This window comes from Chiloscyllium plagiosum, chromosome 38 (genome assembly GCF_004010195.1).
Source record: "Chiloscyllium plagiosum isolate BGI_BamShark_2017 chromosome 38, ASM401019v2, whole genome shotgun sequence".
NCBI lineage: Eukaryota > Metazoa > Chordata > Chondrichthyes > Orectolobiformes > Hemiscylliidae > Chiloscyllium > Chiloscyllium plagiosum.
In genome coordinates, this window is record NC_057747.1 from 11,009,852 (window position 1) to 11,036,729 (window position 26,878).

Consider the following 26,878-nt stretch of genomic DNA (forward strand, 5'->3'; position numbering starts at 1 on the left):
TTTTGTGACCATTTTTTCCCCCACTATCCCCTTGTCTGTTTAGTTAAATTAGAGGTATCATGCAATATGTTAGTGGGAAGTTATGTTTCATGGCTACAATTTTGGATGGATGCAAAAAAAAAGGAAGTGTGATAGCCCTTCCATCCCTCCTTTTAGGTTTATTAAGGACTCTTAACTGCACCAGATATTAACAATACTTGCTTTTTTCTATTCATTTTGTGGGCGTCGCTGGCTGGGCCAACATTTATTGCCCCAACCTATTTGCCTTTGAGAAGGTGGTGGTAAACTGCCTTCTTGCAAACCATTTTTATATTAGATTATTTACAGTGTGGAAACAGGCCCTTCAGCCCAACAAGTCCACACTAACCCTCCGAAGAGCGACCCTCCGAAGAGCAACCCACCAAGACCCATTCCCCTACATTTACCCCTTCACCTAACACTATGGTCAATTTAGAATGGCCAATTCACCTAACCTGCACATCTTTGGACTGTGGGAGGAAACCGGAGCACCCGGAGGAAACCCATGTAGACACGGGGAGAACGTGCAAACTCCACACAGACAGTTGCTCGAGGTGGGAATTGAACCCGGGTCTCTGGCGATGTGAGGCTCAGAAGGCAATTGAGAGTCAACCATGTTACTGTGGATCTGGAGTCACATGTAGGCCAGACCAGGTGAAGATGATAGATTGACTTGCCTGAATGAAATGGATTTTGCCTGAAAATCCACAATAATTTCATGGTCACCAGTACATTCTTATTTTTATTGGATTCAAATTCTACCATCTACTGTGGTGGGATTTGAACCTGGGTCCCAGAACATTATCTGGGTCTCTGGATTAATAGTCCAGCGACAATACCAGTAGGGCATCACCTTCCCATTGCCTTCTTGAATGCAGTGGTCAGCTGTTGGCCCTCGGACAACCGTAATGAAACTATTGATCAGACATGAGCTTTACCTTCAGGCTCAGTAATATTCTCCTATAAGGTCTGTTCCTGGGACATCATATTTAAAAAGGAAGAAAAGAACATGCACTTATTTGAAGCTTTCATTTCTGGTAAATTACATTACAATCAAAGTCATGAAGAAACATGGCAGACAATTTGGGTTGACTAACAGGTCATTTGTTTCAAAGATGCCAGTTGAGATATAAACATTGGCTAGAACACCAGGAGAACAATCGTCCTTTTCCTCATAAAGAATATTATTAAACTGGAGAAAGCTCAAAAGAGAATTACCAGGATATTGCCAGGAATGTCATGCTACAAAGAGAGGCAGGGTAGGCTGGGATTCTTTTCACTGGAGCGTAGGAGGTTGAGGGGTGATCTTGCAGAGGTTTACAAAAACATGAGGGGTATGGCTAAGGTGAACGGCAGGTGTCTTTTCCATAGGGTGGGGAATTTCAAGACTAAGGGGCATATTTTTAGAATGAGAGGAGAAAGATTTTAAAAAGACACGAGGGCCAGTTATTTTACACGGAGAGTGGTTTGTCTGTGGAATGAATATCCAGAGGAAGTGATGAATGTGAAAGATATTTGAATAAGTACATGAAAAGCAAAGAACGTTCCCGTTTCGACTGGTCCGTTGGTAACTTTCACTTGAGAGTGTAACTTTTAAAAAAGTTTTGTGACTTAAATATAAAAGAACTGAAACCAACATGATCATTCTAAAAGATGAGAGACTTAACAATCAATCCAGCTCTTTTTTCAACATATAATTTCAGTTACATCACACTGTAAAGTTTTGCTATAAATTCAGTGTCTTACAATCTTATTCTCCACAACCACCTGAATAAGGAGCAGCTTTCTGAAAGCTAGTGCTTCCAAATAAACCTGTTGGACTATAACCTGATGTTGTGTGATTTTAACTATGAACAACAAATATTTGTAAGGATATGGGCCAAGCGCAGGCAGAGTTTAGTTTGAGATTATGGTTAACATGGACTAGATGGACTGAAGGGTCTCTTTCCATGCTGTATGACTCTATGACTTTCCTTTCATCTGAATAGGCAGACTGGGCATAAGTCTAAAATCTCATTATTATTTTAATTTGCAAATGAAACACTCCATCAATCAAACTACCAAATAACCAGCTAAGTACTTGGGAAAGAGCTGAATTAATGCCGACTTCACCCAAAACCATATAAAGCACTGCTTATGTAATATTACAAACACCTAATTTTGGAATATGTATGAGTCCCTAAGGATAACAAAACAGAACCTTTAGGAACAGCTTTTCAGAAATGAGCAAACAAACAGAAGGCAGTTTGAAATTACGTCACTGTTATTAATAAAGTGAAAATGAAGGCTCAATTAAAATAGAGTGACTATTAAAGACTAAATAGATACTTTTGTGTCTCTTTTCTCCTTGTAGGCTCTGGAAAGTGATTATGTCTCTGCTCATCTCCATCACTGGATAGACTTGATATTTGGTTACAAGCAGCAAGGTTCAGCAGCAGTTGAAGCTATTAATGTTTTCCATCCTTATTTCTATGACGACCAGATTGATCTCCGTAGCATCAAAGACCCTTTGAAAAAGACTACCGTCATGGGTTTTGTCAGTAACTTTGGGCAGATCCCTAAACAGGTACAGGTTTAAAAAGTCTTTTGATTTCTAAATTTTAACTGACCTTTTGTTCACTTAAAAAAAAAGAGAAACTAAATGATATGCAACAGATATTCATTCCAACTGGCCATTATGTAAAAACATTGCATTCACAGGCACATCATTGTCTGGGATAATATTAAACATTACAGCTGAGGAGCATGCTCTTAGTAACATGTCATACTTCAAGTGATTCCAGGGTGAGGTGGAGTATAAGAGCTTTGTACCCTCAGGTCACATGGTATGACATAGTGTTGATATCCTGAGTATTTCTGATAGAGGGAGATTTATTTTGAGACATAGCTCACCCATAAATGTGGAAAAAAAGAATTTGCCAGAAAACAAAGAGACGTTGACCAGGAATCATCTTGCGGTTTCTCATGCTTCATTGCTGGGATGTTATCGGATTGTATCAGAAATCCTATTTTCGCATATCAGGTGGGAGTGTTTTGCCACAATTCTGTCAAAGTTACAATGGTGAAGCAGCAACAGCTCTGAAGAAATTCTTAATCATTCTGCTAATCAGGAGTGTGTTAGTTAAGTGCTGGAAGACACAAACATCTTGGGAATTGTTTTGTTATAGCCTTTATGTCAGACAACTTCTTTCTGATGGGATCGAGATTTATCCAGGAGAATGTCCAAGAATGACGTTAAACACAGTTAGCCATAGAGTGGGATAGAAGGAAATAAATGTAATTTGAAGTAAGGCTGTAAAATTGTGTAATAATGGGTTGACTACCCAATATCAAGGAGCCTAGCAAAACCGGAATGAATGGGAATCGGAGGCAAACACTCCGCTGATGGAGTCATACCTGGCACAGAGGAAGATGGTCGTGGTTGTTGGAGGTCAGTCATCTCAGCTCCAGGACAACTCCGCAGGAGTTCCTCAGGGTAGTGTCCAAGGCCCAACCATCTTCAGCTGCTTCATCAATGACCTTCCCTCCATCATAAGGTCAGAAGTGGGGATGTTCGCCGAAGATTGCACAGTATTCAGAACCATTTGTGACTCCTCAGTTACTGAAGCAGTCCAAGTTCAAATACAACAAAATCTGGACAATATCCAGGCTTGGGCTGATGATTAGCATGTAATATTCACGCCACACAAATGCCAGTCTATGACCATCACCAGAAAGAGACAATCCAACAACTGCCCCTTGACATTCAACAGTGTTACTATCACAAATCCTCCAATATCAACATCCTGGGGATCACCATTGACTGGAGTCTCAACTAGATTCACCAGAGAAATACAGTGGCTATGAAAGCAGGTCAAAGGCCCAGAATACTGTGGTGAGTAATTCACCTCCTGACTCCCCAAAACTTGTCCACCATCTACAAGGCACAAGTCAGGAGTGTGATGGAATACTCCCCCCTTGCCTGGATGGGTGGAACTCCAGCAACACTCAAGAAGCAGCCCTCTTGATTGGCACCACATCGGCAAGTTTCCATTCCCTACACCACCAACACTCATTAGCAGCAGTGTGTACTATATACAAGATGCACATCAGACACGCACCAAAGATCCTCAGATAGCACTTTCCAAATCCATGACCACTTCCATCGAGAAGGAAAAGCAGTAGTTATATGGGAACACCTTCACCTACAAGTTCCCCTCCAAGCCACTCACCAGCCTGACTTGGAAATATACCACTGTTCTTCACTGTTGCTGTGTCAAAATCCTGGAATTCTCTCCCTAAAGGCATTGTGGGTCAACCTACAACAGATGGGCTACAGCAGTGCAAGAAGGCAACTCACCACCACCTTCACAAGGGAAACTAGAGATGGGCAATAAAATGCTGGCCCAGCCAACAAAAATGAATTTTCAAAAATCAATAGAATGACACATTGAGGGAATTGTATCATAGCTGGTCAATCTGATATCACTGCTTGCTATCTCTTTCCAACCAAATCCGCGCCCTCTTCTCACTCAGTATAAATTGTTGTTCCCTTGGAGATTTGGTATTCTTGTGATTCTGTCCTGATGAGGCCAAGATTTGACAGCGAGTCTTCCTTTTTTTCAGCAATACTAAATTTTAAATTGTATCCAAAATTCCCAACTGGCTATCAAAAAGCTATTCCACACTGAAACGGTGAGGTTTGACAGGAGGTGGATAACTCTGACTTAATCATCAACACTGTGGGTTGTCAATAATCTTTCAATTGGAGCCTCACATTTCCATGGATCTTGTGAACTCCCCACCACCTTCTCAAGGGAACATAGGGATGGGCAACAAGTGATTTTTGTTTTAAAAAAGCTGCAACTAAGGTTTGGGGCTTTGGGGATGCGAGAGTTGTGATGCACTGAAGGAGAGCAGACCCCAGAGCTTCCATTACCACTGTGCTGCCCATTGCTATTTTTGAGGTGACCAGGTTAAACAACTACCCACCACTTGTGGTGCTGAGGGAATTAAGGAGCTTATTACGACTTTTCACCCACGCTGACTAGAATGTTCCTGCCAATAAATGGATCTCTCACAATGGGTATGTATCCTTCAACACCCACTGTATGACAGCTACAGCCTTCATTATATCAAGTTATTCTGTCTGGTCTGCAGAAGGAATATCCATATGTTCTGTCTCTGTCTCGGTCTCGGTCTCTGTCTCTCTCTCTCTCTCTCTCGCTCACTCTCGCTGTAACTCTCACTCTCTGTCTCTCTCTCTCTGTCTCTCGCCCTCTCTCCCTTTCTCGCCCTTTCTCGAAGGGCTTTTGCCCAAAACGTCGATTTTTCTGCTCCTCAGATGCTGCCTGAACTGCTGTGCTTTTCCAGCACCACTCTAATCTTGACTCTAATCTCCAACATCTGCAGTCCTCACTTTTGCCTGTCTCTCTCTTTGTCTCTCTCTGTCTGTCATCTATTTTTCTCTCTCTCTCACTCCCCCAAACCCTTGAAAAGATTTAAAGTTGTCTCCTAGCTGCTTATTGGGTCAGAATCCAGTGGCAGATCCTGCAAAGCCAAAATTGCAGTTTTCTACACCACCCCACAACCCAACACCCACCTCATCTTCCCCTCTTGCCCGATCCAATATGGGGTGGCCAATACATAGCAAATGGGTAGGCAGGGAAGAGTTGAGGCAATGATTATGTCAGGAATGATCTTATCAAATGGTGGGACAGGCTTGAGGGGCCAAATGGCATACTCCTGTTCCTCATTCAGATGATGTCATTTACATCACAGCTCTTGGGTTATTGCAATGAGAAGCCAATGCCGTACCAGGACAGGAAGTACAGTGGAGGAGTTTCATAATCCAGAGGAGCTAAGGGCCTCTATTTAGGACAAGAGTAACGGGAGCATTTAACCAGATTGTGTCCATCCAGAGATTTGGACATGTATATTCGAGGAGAAAGTGAGGACTGTAGATGCTGGAGATAAGAGTCGAGAGTGTGGTGCTGGGAAAGCACAGCAGGTCAGGCAGCATCCGAGGAGCAGGAGAATCGACATTTTGGGCATAAGCCCTTCAATGTACAGTGGAGGTTTTGGCTAATTGCTTATAAGTCATTGCCAGAGTATGATGTGGAGATGCCGAGATTGGACTAGGGTGTACAACATTAAAAATCACACAACACCAGGTTATAGTCCAACGGGTTTATTTGGATGTACTAGCTTTCGGAGCGCTGCTCCTTCATTGGGTAGATATCTGATGAAGGAGCAGCACTCCAAAAGCTTGTACTTCCAAATATACCTGTTGGACTATAGCCTGGTGTTGTGGGATTTTTAACACTGTCAAAGTAGTCAGTGGGAGTGACAGGGAGTTATTTCTGAGACTTAATCTCCATTCCACATGGCATCAGTTAAGTAGAAAGGCCAGCAGTGTGAATGTAGCTCATGCTTTGTAAGATAAGGAGATTCATGGCGGTTTTCTTTTCCAGCTGTTCACTAAAGCCCATCCTGCGCGGAATGCCCAAGGAAAGCACTCTTCGGGAAAGGAGTCTGCTGCCTCTTCTCCTGCTGCCCTGCCCTTCTTCTACCACTCGCAGAATCTCAAACCCTCTAGTGTAAAAGGTATTTAAAATACAGACCTGTGAGTCCTGTTATGTCTGTCTTTGCCAATGTTGGACATTGTCAGAAGCAAAAATCAATCAGGGCACAGTTGATTGCAAATAATGGCTCCATTCAACCTCAACCCCTCAAAGGAGTGATTTTAACTGATTTCATGTTAACTTTTAGACAAATAAACCTGATTCAATAAGTATTTCCCACACATAGTGAATTGGTAGGCCACCCTTCATAGATTGCTTGAGTGATATTATCTTGCTCTGTGTCTCTAATTGGGAAGACCTTTACTTGCCCATTCAGACCAAGGGTAATGGGGGTCTTCAATATGTCCTTGTGTTGGCTGCTAGTTGGGAAGGAAGAAATGGATCAGGAGCTCTATTGGTTTATGCTGCGATGCCTTACCACCAGACATGTTGCACTCATTGTCCAGGCTACTGAATGCAGAATGACCACCTGGAGTACTATCACATTAAAGCACACCCAACCTGGATCAGTGCTGTCAGGAACTTATGGTAGGGAAAGGGGAAAACCGAAGAGTGTGGGGAGTATGTCACCCATCGAGCAAGAGAGGGTTGTTTAGAGACAAGGAAAACATGGAATCGTTATTAGATGTAAAAGAGAGGATTTCTATCTTTATTCTACTTCAATGATGTCATTACCTTTCTTGTGGTCTGGTCCCCTCAAGAAGGACCCAATGATTGCCAAGAAGGCAGGTGAGAATCTGACCAATGGGCACAGTGATTTGAGCCAAGTGTGAGGGAGAAAGTTGTTCCCTTGATATCTGTTCCCAGCTGCCGTCCTCCCAGTTCGGATTGGGGGGGAATCTAGTGCATGTTTCCCCAGTACCAAAACACACTGGGCACAGTGTTCTGGCTCTCCTCAATAATCTGCTGTGATCACTGTAAAACAGAAAAACTTGCATTTATGTAGCATTTTTTCATGACCACTAGATGTTTCAAAGTACTTTACAGTCAGAGAAGTGCATTAGCTGTTGTATTGTAGGATTATATATTTATTTTATCAAATTGCATTTGAGTATGGCACTGTAATGTGGCAACTGTAAACTTTTCACAGTACTCGTTTGAGTACAGATGACAATAAACCTAATTCAATTCAATTAAAGCTAATTCAATTGCACAGTAGCCCAGTGGTTAGCATTATTGCCTTACAGCGCCAGGGACTCTGGTTCGATTCCAGCCTTGGGCAACTGTCTGTGTGGAGTCTAGCAAATTCTCCCAGTGTCTGCACGGGAATCCTCCAGGTTTCCTCCCACAGTCCAAACATATGCAAGTCAGGTGAATTAGCCATGGGAAAATTGCCCAGAGTGTTTAGGGATGTTTAGGTTCGGTGCATTAGTCAGGGGAAATGTAGAGTAATAGGGTAGGGGAATGGGTCTGGGTGGGTTACTCTTCGGAGCATTGGTTTGGAGTTGATGGGCCAAATGGCCTGTTTCCATACTGTAGGGATTCTATGAACTGAGTAATGGATGTTAACTGAGGATTCACTATAGAGAAGAAACTGAATAGAATTGGTTAGGAGACGCAGGATTGTAATATGCATCATTGTGAATTAATGTATGTACGGTTCAATCCACTTCCATCCTTCACCATGTGGAATACAACACCTTGTTCATCTCCCATAAATGTTTTCTCAACCCATTTCACACAGAGCTACTGAAAGGAGCTGTTGGACACATTGTACACACTGAGAAGGGTGTTCTTGCTGTGGAGAGGAATAAATTACTGATTCCACCAGATTGGATCAGAATGTTTTGCTGGGGATATGATGACTTCAGCTGTTCTCTGGGGAACTATGGTACTGAGAAGGTATGTGATATTGTAACTAGCTCAAAGTCAGGATTGTTCAACTGTTCTTCTCTATCTCTCAAGCGGTTATATTACTCATTAAGAAAATTAAGAATCAACTACTAAAACCGATTATTCAGATTTTATCTCATTGCTAGTTTTCAGATTTTGTTGTGTGCAAATTTGCTGCCATATTTCTTATATTAGACCAACAACTATTCTTCAAACAGTGCTTTAATGACTATTAAATGCTTTTGGATGTCCCAAGATGCATAAGACCATAAGAAATGGAAACAGGAGTAGGCTGTTCATCCCCTCAAGCCTGCTCAGCCTGTCACTAAGATAAAGGCTGACCTGACATTCCTCCCGTCCACTTTCCTGCCCTTTCCCGGTAACCATTGATTCCCTGACTGGTCAGGAATCCTTCTATCTCAGCATAAAATCCACACAAGAATACTGCCCCCACAGCTCTCTGTGACAAGAGTTCCAAAGACTCTCAACCCTCTGAGAGAAGAAATTCCTCCTCATCTCAGTCTTAAATTGGTGTCCCTTTTTTCAGACAGTGCCCTCTGGTCCTAGACTCTCCCAGGTGAAACATCCTCTCAGCATTTCTCCTGTCAAGCCCCTTAGAAATCCTAAGATTATGAACAACCATGTATAAACGTAAGCGTTTATTCAAGGAATACTGAATCAGATTTGCAGGTTAATTGCAGATAGTTAACTAGCGTTTATGCAAACGTTCAGTAGATATAAATTAACACTATAGTGTCTTTTCTCAAGATAAAAGTGCAGATTGATGCCTAGTAATGTTGGAATGGTTTTGCTGCATGGGCTTTCAGTAATGTACTGTAAATCATGCATAAAGAACAAACCTGAATCACCTTCATTACCAAATGCAACAGCCAATTAATGCCAACAATGTCCCACAAATAACAGCCAGAACATCACGTTTGGCAGTGTTAGTTAAGATAACAAAGATATAAAAGATTTACATGTATGTTGCCAGGTTTGGAGGGTTTGAGCGATGAGGGAGGTTGAATAGGATGGGGATATTGGAGGCTGAAAGGTGACCTTAGAGAGGTTTATAATATTATGAGGCATGTGGATAGGATGAATAGCCAAGGTCTTTTCCCCAGCATAAGGGAGTCCAAAACTAGAGAGCATAGTTTTAAGGTGAGAGGGGGAAGATTTTCCTTATTACTTTGTGGGATGTGGGTGTTTGTTGCTCATCCCTATTCGTCCAGAGGGTAGTTATGAATCAACCACGTTGCTGTGGGTCTGGGGGTCACACATAGGCTCGACCAGGTAAGGATGGCAGCTTTTAAAAAAAAATTAAGGAGCAACCTTTTCACGCAGAGGGTGGTGCGTGTGTGGAATGAGCTGCGAGAGGACGTGGTGGGAGGCTGGTACAATTACAACATTTAAAAGGCATCTGGATGGGTATATGAACAGGAAGGGTTTGGAGGGATATGGGCCAAGTGCTGGCAAATGGGGCTAGATTAATTTAGGATATCTGGTCGGCATCGATGAAGGGTCTGTTTCTATGCTGGACATCTCTGTGACTATCTATAAGCATTGGCCTTAACACCAGGGAGAGGTCCCCTTGCTCTCCTTTAAATAGTTTTATGGGCCGAATTTCATTAATTTGAGTAGATGACCTTGGTTTACGGTGTCAGCCAGAGGATGGCATTGCAGAGTCTGCATTTCCCCTACAGGGTGGCACAGTGTGATTGGCAGGAGGATTCACTGAATTGTGAAACTGAGCGAGAAAGGGGATTGCATTCCGTGTCGGGAGGAAACTGCATCCGGTTAATGGCACCGCTTCAGTCATTTGTCCAACACAAAGTGATACAATGTCATTGAGGAGCAACTGAATTGTGTTACATGTTAATAAAAATGGCTACCTTATTTCCGCTGCAGAGTCTAACTGTATTTGAATGCCTGTCGGACTGGGGGCAATGCCTGTGTGCTGTGTCTCCAAACGCAACAACTGTTGTCACTGGAGGGACAAGCAGTGTTGTCTGTGTGTGGGAAATCTCAGCCAACAAAGACAAAGCCAAAAGCATGACGTTTAAGGAGGTACGTGGCTGTTGTTTTCTATCAGTCTGCATCTGTTGTCTTTTTTTAGGCTGCATCCTCCCAGTGCTTTGGTGTCACCTGAGACCAACTTGCTTCCTTGTTTGGATGCAGTTTACTGACTGAAGTATCACTGGTATGTGTTGGCTATTATTTAGGATTTAGTGGTTCACACAGAACAGTCATTTGCAGCCTAGGCCAGTGTAGGTTCCAGGCCAGCTACTGATTGCAGACTGGCTAGAACTGCCTTACAATGCACCAATGCTTTCTGTGTCATAAGCTCTGGAGGATGTGGTCTCTGAATAAAGAGCAGCTAGTTGGTAAAAATGGTAATTTGAATAAATTAACCACTGTCTGAACACTGCAAAAGCAGTGACTATCAGCAAACGCAGGAACCACCCTCGCAATACCCCTTCAGAGGTATTTTTACCCAAAACCCCAGCTTATACTTAGTCTTTGAGTCGTCTTGATTTCAATTTTTGCTTTCATAGGGTTACAATCAACTCGGAGAAAGTGAGGACGACAGATGCTGGAGATCAGGGTTGAAGAGTGTGGTGCTGGAAAAGCACAGCAGGTCAGGCAGCATCCGAGGAGCAGGAGAATCAAAGTTTCAGGCAAAAGCTCTTCATCAGAAATGAGGGGGTGGCATCCCTTTGTTCCTGATGAACAGCTTATGCTCGAAACGTCATCTCTCCTGTTCCTTGGATGCTGCCTGACCCGCTGTGCTTTTCCAGCACCACACTTTTCGACTAATTGAAGCAGAACCAGGAACTGGTTGTCAACCCCGCCTGTCTTTCACCGCCCTTTACGTAATCTGCCTTTTTGTTCCGTTATACAAATCAGACAGTCAGGCCACATTTCTCCCTGCTGCCTTATTGGTTGACCTTTGTTTCCTGCTTGGCCATGCTGTGACATACCAACGAGCAGAAACTGTGCTGCACCATTATAAATACTCGAGCCACATCAGCAGTTAGAGGCTCGGAATCCTGCAGTGAAGAACTCAGCTGCTGTCCCTGTCAAAGCTTTGTCCGCCACCTCCAAGAGACAGTGGCCTTGTCTAGATGGTGCAGCCTGACAACATTGAAAAGGTTGACACTGTCCACCACCTTCAACATCTAATTCCTTTGCTGACACACAGTGGGAGCAATGTGTACCATTTACACAGCACACTGCGGTGATTCAACAAGCCTGCTTAAATAGCAACTTCCAAACTAAAAGGACATGGGCAGCAGATACATGGGTATATCACCACCCTTACACATTCCCCTCTAAGTCACAAGCTGTTCCTTCACTGTTAATAGATCAAGACCCTGCAATTCCCTTCCTGACAGGATTGTTGATGTCTGAAAACAAAAAAGCGGATCAGGCAGCAACCATGGAGAGAGAGAGAGAGAGAGAGACCAAGATAACATTTCGAGTATAGATAATGCTACATTGGAGCTGAGTCATCCAGACTCGTAATATTAGCTTGCTCTCTCTCCATGGATGCTACCCGACCCGTTGTGATTACCAGCATTATTTGTTTTCAATACAGATTCCTTCCAGCATCTGCAGTAATTTGCTCCAACCAGGATTGTGGATGTCCCTGAACCCCAAGGACTGCAGCAGTTTTAAGACAGGTCACTAACACCCCCTCCAGTGTAATTAGGGCTGGGCAACAAATACAGGCCTTGAATTCTGCCCAAGGTCAGTCTGAGCCTGGGAGAACTGTGCCTCTGAAATTGATGCCATGCAGAATACTGTCTGAAAGAGCTGTGAGGTCTACTACTCCAAATAAAATACTGACTGAAATTTATCTTTAATTTACGTTTTAATCACTTCTCTCTCTACGTCTTTTTTCCTATCCTGCTCCCTCCATTTCTCTCTCTCTCTCTCTCTAGCTCATACCACACACATCAAACTTGAGTAGGCTTTACTATCCCATAATATAGGTGATATAAACCAAGTGTACTCAACCTGTTACTGAAAATTAAACGATCAGTGAGGCAATCTCACAAAACTCATTCAGCTTTATGGTTTGTGATCAATGAAGACAACAACAACTAGTATTCCTTGAGTCCAGTTGTAATTCCTGTCTGTAACCCATATACCACCATGGTTTCCTGTATTACTTTCCACACAAATAGCCCCAGTTATCCTTAATTAACAAATAAAGGTCTGGAAGCCACAAGCCTGGGTCTCTTACACTTTCTCTGATGCCAATGTAATTATAATCCTATTAGAAAAATGTAGGGCTTTTTCAGGAATTCAGTAATGAGTGGAAAAGTGAAAAAAAAACTAACATCGGGAAATTAACTTTTTAATAAAACTAATTGTTGTAGTTCAGTTCTTTTTGAAATCAAACATATGTTCAACATTGCTGTGTCGCTTTCATTTGGTAGGTATAGTTTAGCTGTGTAATCTCTGATATGTTCTTAATTGATTTGCAACAGAAGGATTAAGTAGATTTATATTTGTATTAATCTTCATTGTGAATAAGAGAAGATCTTCTTGAAGTGTATTAAGTATTAATGGCATAAACAACAGAATCCCAGTTTAACATTTGCTTGAATTTAGAAACGTTCTTTGATGCAGCTAGACTTAGTTTAGCAACAAGTAAATGCAAAACAAATCATTTAGTAAGAGTGATGTGTTTTGGTGACAATGGACATGTTTGCAATGTGGTTGACTAGTGTAATTAGGACATTGGAATACTGTAAGTGTCAGCTTAGCTTAGTGTAGTATGTTCTGTACGCCAAAAGACTGGTCCCGCTCCCAATGAAGGAATCACTAAAAAAAGATTTCACTTCTTGTAACTTTTGCTTTCATGCAAATCAGAGCCAACGTAAGCATGAATTAAAGGTAAATTTCAGTCAATACGTGTACATTTTAATTGGAGTAGTAGCTACAACAAAGGTAGACCTCACTGATTATTGCGGCAGTATTCTGTATGGCATCAATTTGAGAGAGAGTTTTTCCATGCTCAGACTGACCTTGGGCAGAGCTCTAGTATCTTATCTTTAAAGACTGAGCCTATTTCTCACTGCAGCAGTGTCTGCATAAACAGTTTTATGTCCATCCAATTTTGAACACAATGGAGTTCCCAGCTTTTATATTGATGTAGAGACACTGATGTTAGTCTGGACTTGATTAAGTTCGAAGTCACATGATACCAGGTTATCATCCAATAGGTTTAATTTGAAATGAGACTTTTTTTCAGAGCGCTGCTCCTTCGTCAGGTGAACCTGCTGAAGGAGCAGCCCTCTGAAAGTTTGTGATTCCAAATAAAGCTGTTGAACTATAACCTGGTGTCATGTGATTTCCAGCTTTTACCACTTATGGGAGCATGTATCCAGCAGAAATGCCCTGGCTTTGCATGATTATAACAATCCTGGGCATCCTATCACTTCGGAAGAGAAAGAAAGTGTGATAGAAATTCAATGCATGGTTCCTGACCAATTGCGAGTCTAGCTCTCTGACCCACCTGCCCAACTGTTAATTATTTCAATTTTTTTCCTTTCATCTTTCCAACTATTCACTTTCCTCTTTGCGTGCCTTCTTTTTGAATAGGAACTTCCTTCCAGTCGGTACTGCTTCCAGATCAAGGGTAGCCAGGACACAGTGGAGTTGCATTTATTGTCCAATGATTATAACTGATCCTTTACAAGTGATAGCAACTCTCAAAATTCCTTTTCAACGTTTCTAAAAATGATTTTTTTTGTACACAACATATTTATAAATTTGGTATGCCCTCTCTCTCTAATACTCTCTTTTCTGACACCAGCATGGTGTGGTTTCCTACTCTTGCATTCATTTCCTGCCCTGTTGGAAAGTATCAAAGATTGAAATCACTCAATAGTTATTTATTTTTTGCCCCAGGTACTTCGCGGACATATAGAAGCAGTCACTTGTCTTGCGGTGTCTTTAACTTACAATGTGATTGTGAGTGGATCTCGTGATAGGACATGCATCATCTGGGACTTTAACACACTGACGTATATCAATCAGCTTCAGCAACATGAAGCAACAGTTTCTGCTGTCTCCATTAACGACTTAACTGTAAGTTCCATCTTTCCATCTCTTGTCTGTTTGCTCAAAATATGTAAGAACATTTAAGCGACTGCTGGACATGCACATGGATAGCACTGAGCTGAGGGTTACGAAGGTTAAGTTATTATATTTTACATTAGGATTAAACCTTAGCACAATATTGTGGGCCAAAGGGCCTGTTCCGTGCTGTACTGTTCTATGTTCTATTAACAGAATGTGCTGGAGAAACTCAGCGAGTCTGGCAAGAGTTTTGGAGAGACACAGAGTTAGCATTTTGACTCTGTTGTGAGTTTTGTTCAGACCTGACAGTGGCTTGGAAAGTCATGTTGCTGACAGAGGAGTTGGAGGATTGAGTGGAACAGGATGCACAGAGTAAAAGACAAGGAATTGGTAATGGTGGTGAAGGAGAGCAGGAGATTTGAAATGAGTGCACATGAAGGTGTGAAAAAGAGGAAATGAGCCACAGACACTCTGCAGAGAACAAAGCCAACAAGATATGGCTGAGAGAGGTGAGAAAAATGCTCTGAAGTTGTGGAATTCAATACTGAGTCTAAAGGCAATAAAGTTACTATGTGAAAAATGAGGTGTTGTTCCTTCAGCTTGCATTGTGCATCATTGGAATACTGTAGGAGGTGCCGGATGAAAAGGTTAGCATGGGAGCAGGATGGTTTATTGAAATGGCAAACAACTAGAAGATGCGAGGGGAAGTGTTCCGCAAAGCAGTCACCCAGTTTGTGTCCTGTCTCGCCAATGTAAAGGTGAACTTTCAGATATCCATTTTACTTGTTTGCTTAAAGGATGAATTTGCTAGAAGTAGTTCTCAGCAGAGGTCACAAGGTGAGAGTACACCGAATGAGGGAGAATCTGATGCTTCGTTATCAACTAAATTAGTGTGAGCAATGTTTGTGTAAGGATGTAATATTTTAAGCCTTAAATATTAATTTGCAAACAATCAAAGCACCTTTTTCACTAAATGAAACAAGAAACAAGTTTTTGTCCAGTCCTCAATTGAAAATAGCAATGGATTGGTATGAGAATCTGGAACTAAATTTCAGTGCCTGGGATTTCTGGAGATCCTAGCTTCCATCTTGGTGTCTGCTTGATGACTGCTTTAATCTCTTGTAACTTGGAAAGAATTGGATAAATTTGCCGAGTTCAACTTTGTAAGTGGCCTGCTACTTCGCAACTCTATTCTCCTGGAAGAGTAAGAAGAAATATTCTCCTCCAGTCTCGCAAAGTGGACTCTGTGCTCTTTCTAATGTTGGTATTTCTCCTGTTTCAATATACTCATTGTTTGTGGGTCGTGAATATGCACATGGTGGTTGAAATCAACTAGGTAAAAACAATGACTGCAGATGCTGGAAACCAGATTCTGGATTAGTGGTGCTGGAACAGCACAGCAGTTCAGGCAGCATCTGAGGAGCACTAAAATCACATTCAGTGTCATTGTGAGTCTATTGCATAAAAGGAAATGCATCATCTCCAAATTTAATACACTGACTTACGGCAGCTAGCTTCTGGGTCATGAAGCAACAATTTCTGCTTTTTCTGTCAACAAATCCAGCTCATTTTCAGGATTGCCTCTCCTGATTCTATCTCCCATGTACGGCCCTTTGTAAATGGTTTTCCGACCGGAGGAGTTGCAATCAGTGAATTTACTGTTTGCCCTGAAACTGCCAGGATCAACTTTGTTGGAACAAAAGTGGAATAACTCTTTAAGAAGACTGAGGATAAGAGCTCCAATGGGTGGTATCGAGAAGAGATTCCTGAAGAAGGGCCTGTGCCCGAAACGTCGAATCTCCTGTTCCCTGGATGCTGCCTGACCTGCTGTGCTGTTCCAGCAATAAAGTTTCAACCGGTATCGAGAAGAGGCTGATTGGGAATACAGTGAGGAAGACATTGAGGTGCAGCACCCTTGGGGCTGGATCCACACTATATGAACATCCAATGAGCTGAAGCCAAAGAAGTAGCAGATCTTGCTGTTTGCATGATATATCTAATTGCATGGTATAATATTGCTGGAAGTACTATTTTTGATAACATAAAACTATTTTGCCCTCTTCCGATGTGAGAGGAGTGTGGTTGTCTAGTTCGTATATTGTTTTATTGCCACGGGTGCCATTTGTAGAGCTGGGTAATTTCCTCCACTCCAAATTATACTGTAATAAAAATGTATGATATTGCAGTGAGTATAATCTTTTGCAATTTAAAAATGTTTGGAGCTGGCTCAGGTTTATTACTGTGTTTGTAGTTTCAGAGATAGAAATGGTCTGGCTGTGTCTTTTGTTTTTTTTAAAGAATTATCGGGATGATCTTGCTTCATTTGAAACTCACCCAGGATTGACATGTTTATAAGTGACCGACAATCTATTTCTTTAACCAGTTAGATTTAATAATTGAGGAAGAAACAGGGGAACAATGGAGAAAAGGGGAGAATTCAAATACAATAAGAGAAATAAAAAAGGGCAGAAAATTGTGGATAAACACTTTATTGTATCCATCTAAATTGCAGTCTACAATAACCAATGGGAAAAAGGAATAAACTTCACAATCTATCATTGTGACTGTTCCTTATCCTGAAAGCAAATTCCATTTCTCTCTGATGGACTTTTCCTCCCTCGAGCGCATGTGCCAGAAAAATAGTAGGATCACTATCATTGCTCTAACTTGCACTGCCACAAGGGAGTATTGCAGGTGCACAATCCTTTATCCAAAATGCTCAGGACCAGCTGATTTTCGGAATTCAGAATTTTTTGAATTTCAGAATAAGTGACAGTTTGATGGATGACATTTAAAAAATTCTTACCAAATAACAGACACACCGTGAGTGAAACGGGCCCTGAAACAGAACTGAGGTTTGCCAATGCTGAGCCATGCCCCCACGCATCACATCTGAGTGACACGCATTAAGTGGGTGTGGAGTTGGGTTAACTGTTTGCACGCCAAACAACCTTGTTAATGAGAAAAAACCTTCACGATAAACCCTTCAGATTTCTGAGCTATTCGGAATATGGGATTTCGGATAAAGGGTTGTCTATCTGTACTTTGAAATCTGACAAATTTACAGCACAGGAAGTAGCTATTAGCTGATATGGGTTTACTTCCAACTGGCTGTTTTACATAATGTGGCAGCATTGACATTATCTGCTGGATTCAGTGATGATAACACCATTGAATGTGATAGAGGCACTGGTTAGATTGTCCCTTATTGATGACTGTCATTGCCTTGCATTATCTTATCTACGCTCAACCTGTCCCCACACCCTGTAAGAAGATTTTAAGTTTCAATTAGATCAACTCATTCTGCAAAATTCGAGAGAACACAGGCTCAATTTCCTCAATCTCTCCTCATAAGACAATCCCACCATCCCAAGGTGAATGTCTATTGCATTCCTTTTTATAGCAAGTACATTCTTCTTTGGAAAAAGGAGACCTAAACTGTGCATAACCACACCAAGGCTTTATGCAGTTAAAGCAAGATATCTCCGCACCTGTAACACAGGAATACAATGGATAGTGGAAATCTTGAATTATTTTTATCCCTATTCTTGTACTTCCATTCCCTTGCAGTGAAGGCCAGTGTACCATTTGCCTTCCTTACTGATTGTCACACCCACATGTGTCTCATGAACAAGGATATTTGAGTCCTTTTGAACACCAACACTTACCAACCTCTCACCATTTAAGAATTATTCTTCCTTTCTGTTTTTCTACCAAAGTGGATAACTTCATACTGATTTACATTATGTCCTATCTGCCATGTTCTTGCCCATTCACTTAGCCTGTCCAGGTTCCATGAAGCCTCACAACCCGCCTCACAACCTTCATTTTGTCACCAGAATATTTAAAATCTTACAATTGGTTTCCACATCCAAATCATTTATACAGATTGTGAACAGGTACTGTCATGATCCTGACCATTCAGTTACCTGACTGCAGCAACCTGCTATCCAGAGAAGGATCTATTTTTCTAACTCTCCGCTTTCTCTAATTTTGTTTATCAAGCTCTTGTTTGGAACCTCATCAAAAGCCCCTTAAGCATCCAAATATAACACACCTACTGGCTCTCCTTTATCCATATTAAAATTAACATCTTCAAAAAACCTCCAAGACTCTCAAACATTATTTCCTTTCTATAAATCCATATCAACTCTGCCAATTTTACCATTATTTTCTAGGTGCTAATTCCCACATCTTTTTTAATGGGTTTCAATATTTTCTATGACATCAGACTAAATAGGTCTTTAGTTCTCCACTGTCTTTCTCCTTCCCATCTTAAATAGTAGGGTTACATTTGCTACTTCCCAATCTGCAAAAACCTTTCCAGACTCTATGAAATTTTGAAGGGTAATCACCAACATTTGCAGTGTCACTATAAACACATCCTTCAATAGTCTGCACTCATAGAATCTCTACAGTGTGGAAACAGGCCGTTTGACCGATCCAATCCACTCTAACCTTCTGAAGTGCATCCCACCTAGACCCACCCGATCCCTCTAACCCTGCACTTACCATGGCTCGTTCAGCTAGCCTGCACACTATGGGCAATTTATCATAGCCAATCCACCTAACATGTATATCTTTGGACTGTGGATGGAAACCCATGCAGAAAATGTGCAAACTCCACACAGACTGTCACTCAAGACTGGAATCGAACCCGGGTGTCTGGTGCTGTGAGGCAGCAGTTCTAACCACTGAGCCATCGTACAGTAACAGTTTCTCATTATTATTGCCTCATTGTAATTTTCAGTTGCTACGGGTAATTACTCCATCAGCAGGCGCAATTATTTTGAAATACAAATTCCAAAAATGATACTATCAAAGGGAGGTGATGGCCCAGTGGTGCTATCACTGGACTATTAATCCAGCGACCCAGATAATGTTCTGTGGACCCAGGCTTGAATCCTGCCACGGAAGATGGTGGTATTTGAATTCTGTTAAAACCTGGAATAAAGAGTCTAACAATAACCACAAATTCATTGTTGGAAAAACCCATCCGGTTCACTTTCATCCTTTTAAGGAAAGGAACTGTCCTCCTGACCTAGATATGACTCCAGACCCACAGCAATGTGATTGACTCTTAACTGGCCTCTGGGCAAATAGAGAATGGCAATAAATGCTGGGCCAGCCCTCATCCCATAAATGATTTTTTAAAAACTATTTAAAGTAAATTCTGATTTATTATTGTCACATGTACTTAAGTACGGTGAAAAGTTTTGTTTTGCGTGCAGTACAGGCAAATCATACCATACAAAGTGCATTAGGGTAATGGAACAGAGCGAGGAATACAATGTTACAGCTGAAGAGAAGGTACAAAGAGCGAGCTCAATATTAAATTTGAAATTTGAAAGGCCTATTCAGGTGTCTAATAATAGCAGGGAAGAAGCTGTTCGCCTTTCATTGTACACCTTTCATCACACAACTGCCCAATTTTAGTCTCCATTGATATCTAAATGTAATATTAGACAGGTAAAAAAAAAATCAATGTTCTACCTGATCTGGTGCATTTCCCACCCACAAAGTTTATTTAACTTTGCTCCCTTAGTGTCGATCATGAGGTTTTATTTCTACTGTCTACAATATTTTGTCAATAGCCTTGTAAGTATTTCTTTTTATAGCATTTATCCAATTTCTTCCTAAAAGCTACTGTTGGATCTGCCTCCCTCTTAGGCCGTGCATTTCAGATCACAAGAACTCACAGTGTGCAAAGTTAGCTGTTACATACACACCCAAAACCTCACATCATTTTGAAAGTCTGCACCCAAGCTCTCCTGAACTCTGTCTTTACAGGGAAGTGGGTGCACCTTGGGGATAAGATCAGGCTTTGTTCATACCTCATGGTTGGGCATTCACTGGTTAGGCTTCATCCTTAAGGTTGACTGAGGCTTTGTGGGGAACTGGGGACTGATAGTTGCTGGTTTGTAGAATCTGGTAGAGCTGCTAATTCCCATTGAGCTGGTGTGTTGTACCAAGAGTCACACATTCGGGATGAAGGAGTGGAATTTGAGAATGTTCCTGCTCCCTATGTAACCATGTATGCGGGTGTTCAGTCAGCTCAATGATTTTCATTCTGTTACTTCAGGGTGACATTGCCACTTGTGCAGGGACCTTCCTCTACCTGTGGACAATCAATGGGCAGCCGATTGTAAGTGTCAACACGGCCTCGGACCCGACAGAGGAGATTCTGTGCTGCTGCTTCACTGAGGCCCACGAATGGGACTTGCACAATGTTGTCGTGACAGGGTGTGCTAACGGCATTGTGCGGGTAAGTGTCACCAGCAGCGGGTAAAGAACAGGCGCCTTTTTGCTCCACACGACGTAGTGTCAAGGGTCAAGTGAGCCAGAGTTTTGTGCATCCAGGGTTTTCAGGTCATTTTCTCCTGGGGTTGTCCACGCTTTCCCCACCTCTCGCTCTTCTCCCACCAGAAATACACTGCTCCATACTGGTGGTGTGCTGAGAGTAGCAGTGTGTGAGCTATGGAAAGCATCATAGATGATCCAAGGATGTAAATGCCTTGGAAACACTTCAAAGAAGGTCTACGCGACTAATATCTGGAATGGGCGAGTTGTCTTTTGAGGGAAGGTTGGACGCGCTGGGCTTGTGTCTGCTGGTGTCTGGAAGATTTGAAGAAGACACACAATAGCATGAGTGATCTTGACAGGGTGGATGTGGAAGGAATCACTTGCTGTTACAAATTAGGAAGTCCGCCATTAAGAAGTTGGGAATCTTTTTCCACAAAGGATTGTGCTTTTCGATCCCTCCTCCTGAAAAGACAGTAGAAGCAAAGTCTTTAAATATTTTTAAGGTAAAGATACTGAGATCCTTGACAAACCAGGAGCTGCAAAGTAATTCAGACGAGGGAGGAATGTGGAGTAATTAGATCAGCCATCAAATTATTGAATGGGGTAGCAGGCTTGAGGGGCTGATTGGCCTGCTCCTGTTCACATGATGCTGTTCGCATTAATGCTGTCAGAGGGAGTGCTGGGTGTCAGTTGGGAGTGAGGACTCGTGGATTTCTTCCCCCTAACCAAGCCAATGCCCCTCAAACCCACTGCCCTGTATCTGCCCTCTCCTTTGGAGTTACCAGTGCAAGTTACCATTGCTCTGTCCACAATACCAAGACCTGGGTTTGAAAACATCACGATAAATGCTCCTGAAACTAGTCAGAAATGGGGAAATGTGACATTCTAGCCTGAGGGTCAAGTATGGGCACCTCTACTGTCCAATCGCCAATCTGTGCCCATCATATAAATCTTGGCTTCATGCAGCCCTTAGAGGGACTCAGATTCGGACAGACCGTTAGTTGCTCTATTCTGTACTGGATCTGCATTGACCAGGTCTCTTGGCACTCTGCCCGGCAGACTCTCTGTGTTACCTCCCTCTAGTTTCTACCCTCATTTAGAACGCATTCTCTTTATCTGAAAAAGGACAATTTACACTGAAGAAATATTGCGTGACCCATACTTAGCCCAGAGCCATCTTCCCACATATTATTTAACTTTTACAAATGAGGAAGATAAATGCAAAGTACAATAGTTGAAACCTGTTCCATTGCTAATGTGTTGGACAAATAGATAATTGATTTTGTTTCTTATAATCCTTTAATGAACAATATATGGAATTGTTTTGCCTTACCCAGAGAACAGACCACAACCCGAAGCACATGCTTTATTAGACTTCTGTACAAATTGCCTTACTCAAATTTAAAACAAGGAAGTATTGAAGTATTAACCAATAGACTTGGACAGCTGGTGCATCTTTGTGTAAAGACTCATTTCTGAACCTTCCTCTCTCACTGTGTTCACCTCGTATTTACCCCAGTGTTGTATTCCTTACTGAACAAGATGAATTTGGCAGCAACATGCCTGCGTGTCAAAGGAGTGAAATGCAATGTATGTTTCCTTCTGTTTCCTCCATCCTCACCGTCTTCAAATGGCACTTGAGTATCTTCTCCTCGGTTTTTTTTGGAGTCTTCTCAAACCATTGGAATTCCTTGGTACATTTCTGTGTTCTCCTGCAATCCTTAGACTTCTAAGACCAAATAATATGTCAATCATAGTTTTGAGGTAGTGGAACTTTGTGATTGTTTTTAGCCTTAGTTCATTGATGGCCCTCCAATTAGTTCTTCAGTTTTGTACATTGGTCTGTTGCAGTACTGTAAATTCAATCAGCCTCACTGCTGTCTGCTGTTTGTGCACTATGAGAGTATCCATCCAACCTTCCTTCTTTCCAACTCCATCAACACATCCTTATATTCCTTTCTCTCTCATATACGAGTATACTATCTCTGTAAAGGCATCATCTGTGATTTGCCTCCATTGAGTAAGCTCTCTGGATAAAGAAATTGCTGCCGAGTTATTTATGGCAATTGCAGCAGACCCGCATGCAGGTGGTTTTGTGGTTAGCTCGTGGAATCCCTGCAGGACATTCAGCCCATCGGGTCTGCACCGACCCATTCCCTACCCAATCCCAATAACCTTGCATTTCCCATGGCCAATCCAACCAACCCCCATGTCTTTGGACTGTGGGAGGAAATCAGAGCACCTTGAGGAAACCCATGAAGAAACTGGAGAAAATGCAAACTGCACTCAGACAGTGGCCCGTAGGTGGAATGGACCCTGGTCCCTGGCGCTGAGAGGCAGCAGTGCTAACTATTGACCCGCTCAGGCAATTTGGTTTGTTTTTGCTGCAAATTTTAAGGAGCAAGTTTATAACATTCTGGATTATTTCCAATTTACAGCTGTGGAAGACAGAATTTCAAAGACTGCAAGTCACCAAGAATGATGGAGGGAGAGCGGCGGAAAAGAACGGTAATGTTTGTGTATCATGTGTCTGACTCACCGGGCAGAATAACCACAGCATACCTGGGAGCTTACCCTCCACAGAGTGTCACTCTGGTTTGACACAGCAGTGGACAGTTTGCAGATGAGTTGATGGTTTGCATGGCAACTTGTCCAGGCGCCTGATGACTTCTGTCTTTGAAGTACTGAGCAAAGATGTTAAATATTTGCTGTATTGACTTTTTGTTGCGTGAAATGTTGCCCTGGTATCATTGAACCTAAAAGCTGGGAACAAACAAGAGCGAGCTACAAGCCAAAAAAAAAAGGAATCATTTACTTATGATAATATTGCTAGTGTACTTGACAGTCCCTATGGGGCCCACTGGGCATGGTTGATTGCTAACAAAATGCCACACAGCACACATTACATCTCCAGTACTTTCAGGAATTAGAGTCATAGCATCATAGTGATGTACAGCATGGAAACAGACCCTTCAATCTAACTTGTCCGTGCCAACCAGATATCCCAACCTAATCTAGTCCCACTTGCCAGCATCTGGCCCATATCCCTCTAAACCCTTCCTATTCATTTACCCATCCAGATGCCTTTTAAATGTTGCAATTGTATTAGCCTCCACCACTTCCTCTGACAGCTCATTCCACACACGTACCACCCTATGCATGAAAATGTTGCTCCTTAGGTCTCTTTTATATCTTTCCCCTCTCACCCTAAACCTATGCCCTCTAGTTCTGGACTCCCCCACCCCAGGGAAAAGACTTTGTCCATGCCCCTCATGACTTTATAAACCTCTATTCGGTCACCCCTCAGCCTCCGACGCTCCAGGAAAATAGTCCCACCCTATTCAGCCTCTCCCAATAGCGCAATTCTTCCAATCCTGGCAACATCCTTGTAAATCTTTTCTGAACCCTTTCAAGTTTCACAACATCCTTCCGATAGGAAGGAGACCAGAAAAGCACGCAATATTCCAAAAGTGGCATAACCAATGTCCTGTACAGCTACAACATGACCTCCCAACTCCTGTACTCAATACTCTGACCAATGAAGGAAAGTATACCAAACGCCTTCTTCACTATCCTATCTACCTGTGACCTTACTTTCAAGGAGCTATGAGCCTGCACTCCAAGTACTCTTTATTCAGCAACACTCCCTTGGATCTTACCATTAAGTGTGTAAGTCCTGCTAAGATTTGCTTTCCCAAAATGCAGCACCTCACATTTATCTGAATTAAACTCCATCTGCCACTTCTCAGCCCATTGGCCCATCTGATCAAAATCCCGTTATAATCTATGGTAACCTTCGCTGTCAACTACACCTCTAATTTTGATGTCATCTGCAAACTTACTAACTATGCGTGTTATGCTCACATCCAAATCATTTATATAAATGACAAAAAGTAGAGGACCCAGCAGCGATCCTTGTGGCACTCCACTGGTCACAGGCCTCCAGTCTGAAAAGCAACCCTCCACCACCACCCTCTGTCTTCTACATTTGATCCAGTTCAGTATTGAAATGGCTAGTTCTCCCTGTATTCATTGAGATCTAACCTTGATCACCAGTCTCCCATGGGGAACCTTGTCGAACGCCTTGCTGAGGTCCATATAGATCACATCTATCGCTCTGCCTTCATCAATGAGCTTTGTTACTTCTTAAAAAACTCAGTCATTTTTGTGGGACATGATTTCCCATGCAAAAAGCCATGTTGACTATCCCTAATTAGTCCTTGCCTTTCCAAATACATGTACATTCTGTCCCTCAGGACTCCCTCCAACAACTTGCCCATCACAGACATCAGGCTCTATTGTTCTCTGGCTTTTCCTTACCACATTTCTTAAATAGTGGCACCACGTTAACCAACCTCCAGTTTTTCAGCACCTAACCTGTGACTATCGATGATACAAATATCTCAGCAAGAGGCCCAGCAATCACTTCTGTAGCTTCCCACAGAGTTCTAGGGTACGCCTGATCAGGTCCTGGGGATTTATCGACTTTTATGCATTTCAAGACATCCAGCACTTCCTCCTCTGTAATCTAGACATTTTTCAAGATGTCACCATCTATTTCCCCACATTCTATATCTTCCATGCCTATCTCCACAGTAAACACAGATGCAAAATACTCGTTTGGTATCTCCCTCATCTCCTGCGTCTCCACACAAAGGCCGCCTTGCTGATCTTTGCGGGGCACTATTGTCTTCCTAGTTACCCTTTTTGTCCTTAGTATAATTTGTAAAAACACTTTGGATGGTCCTTAACCCTATTTGCCAAAGCTATCTCATGTTCCGTTTTTGCCCTCCTGATTTTTCTCTCTCACGTATACTCCTACTGCCTTTATACTCTTCTAATGATTCACTTGATCTATCCAATCTATATCTGACATATGCTTCCTTCTTTTTCTTAACCAAACCCTCAATTTCTCTAGTCATTCAGCATTCCCTACACCTACCAGCCCTTTCTTTCACCCTAACAGGAATATACTGTCTCTAGGCTCTTGTTATCTCATTTCTGAAGGCTTCCTATTTTCCAGCCATCCCTTTACCTTGTTCGTTTCTTTTGAATTTTTTGAGTAGCATTTAATTCAGGAATATCTTGCTGTATTATTGCTCTTCTTCCTTTCCCTGAAGGCTGGGGTGGTGGTAGTCAAGTGGTAATGACACTGGACTGGTAATCAATACAGAGAGCCCCTTCTGATCAGGGGTTCAGTTTCCACCATGGCCTGTGGTGAAACCTGAATTCATTAAAAACCATGAATGAATGGTTCCCGTAATGGCTACATAACCGTTATTGATCTTCATAAATACCTATCTGATTCACTAATGTCCTTTTAAGGAAGGATATTGCCATCCTCACCTGGTCTCAGTCTACAAGTGACTTCAAACCCACGGCAATGACTCTCATCTCTCCTTTGAAATGACCGAGAGAGCCAACCAGTTCAAGGTTAGCCAGGAATAAGCAGGAGACAATGGGGTAACATTTGCTGTCATCTGCAGCAACCTAAGTCACCTCCATCTTCCCATGTTGTAGTCGGAAATAAAGAATCTAAATGTTAGGCTGTACTCTCTCAGTCAGAGGGATGTGGCTAATTCAGACCAAAGTTACCAGGTTCAATCTCTGACCTCTGTTGATCTCCAGGGTGGCACGGTGGCACAGTGGTTAGCACTGCTGCCTCACAGTGCCAGAGACCCGGGTTCAATTCCCGCCTCAGGCGACTGACTGTGTGGAAGTTTGTACGTTCTCCTCGTGTCTGTGTGGGTTTTCTCTAGGTGCTCCGGTTTCCTCCCACAGTCACAAAGATGTGCAGGTCAGGTGAATTGGCCATGCTGAATTGCCCGTAGTGTTAGGTAAGGGGTAAATGTAGGGGAATGGGTGGGTTGCGCTTCGGCGGGTCGGTGTGGACTTGTTGGGCCGAAGGGCCTGTTTCCACACTGTAAGTAATCTAATCTAATCTAATCTAATCTAAAATATCTCTAGGTTAAGGTCAGTATCAGTTTGTTCCATGTCTGAGCACCATCCTCCCTGTTCCATCACACACACACACTCCCCCACATTCCCGCATCAGGCTGTAAATGTTG

At 42.3% G+C, this 26,878-nt stretch overlaps 1 protein-coding gene across 3 annotated transcripts in view; it reads left to right on the forward strand.

The window, feature by feature from the left end:
* wdfy4 (WDFY family member 4) overlaps positions 1-26,878 on the forward strand; it is a 318,819-nt gene that overhangs the window by 281,264 nt on the left and 10,677 nt on the right. For all 3 annotated transcript variants that reach the window (XM_043678828.1, XM_043678827.1, XM_043678830.1), the window contains exons 54-60: positions 2,372-2,584; positions 6,471-6,603; positions 8,266-8,423; positions 10,323-10,481; positions 14,337-14,516; positions 20,590-20,772; positions 23,249-23,318. In XM_043678828.1, coding sequence (XP_043534763.1) covers positions 2,372-2,584; positions 6,471-6,603; positions 8,266-8,423; positions 10,323-10,481; positions 14,337-14,516; positions 20,590-20,772; positions 23,249-23,318 — 1,096 coding nt within the window. The remainder of the gene's footprint in view (positions 1-2,371; positions 2,585-6,470; positions 6,604-8,265; positions 8,424-10,322; positions 10,482-14,336; positions 14,517-20,589; positions 20,773-23,248; positions 23,319-26,878) is intronic.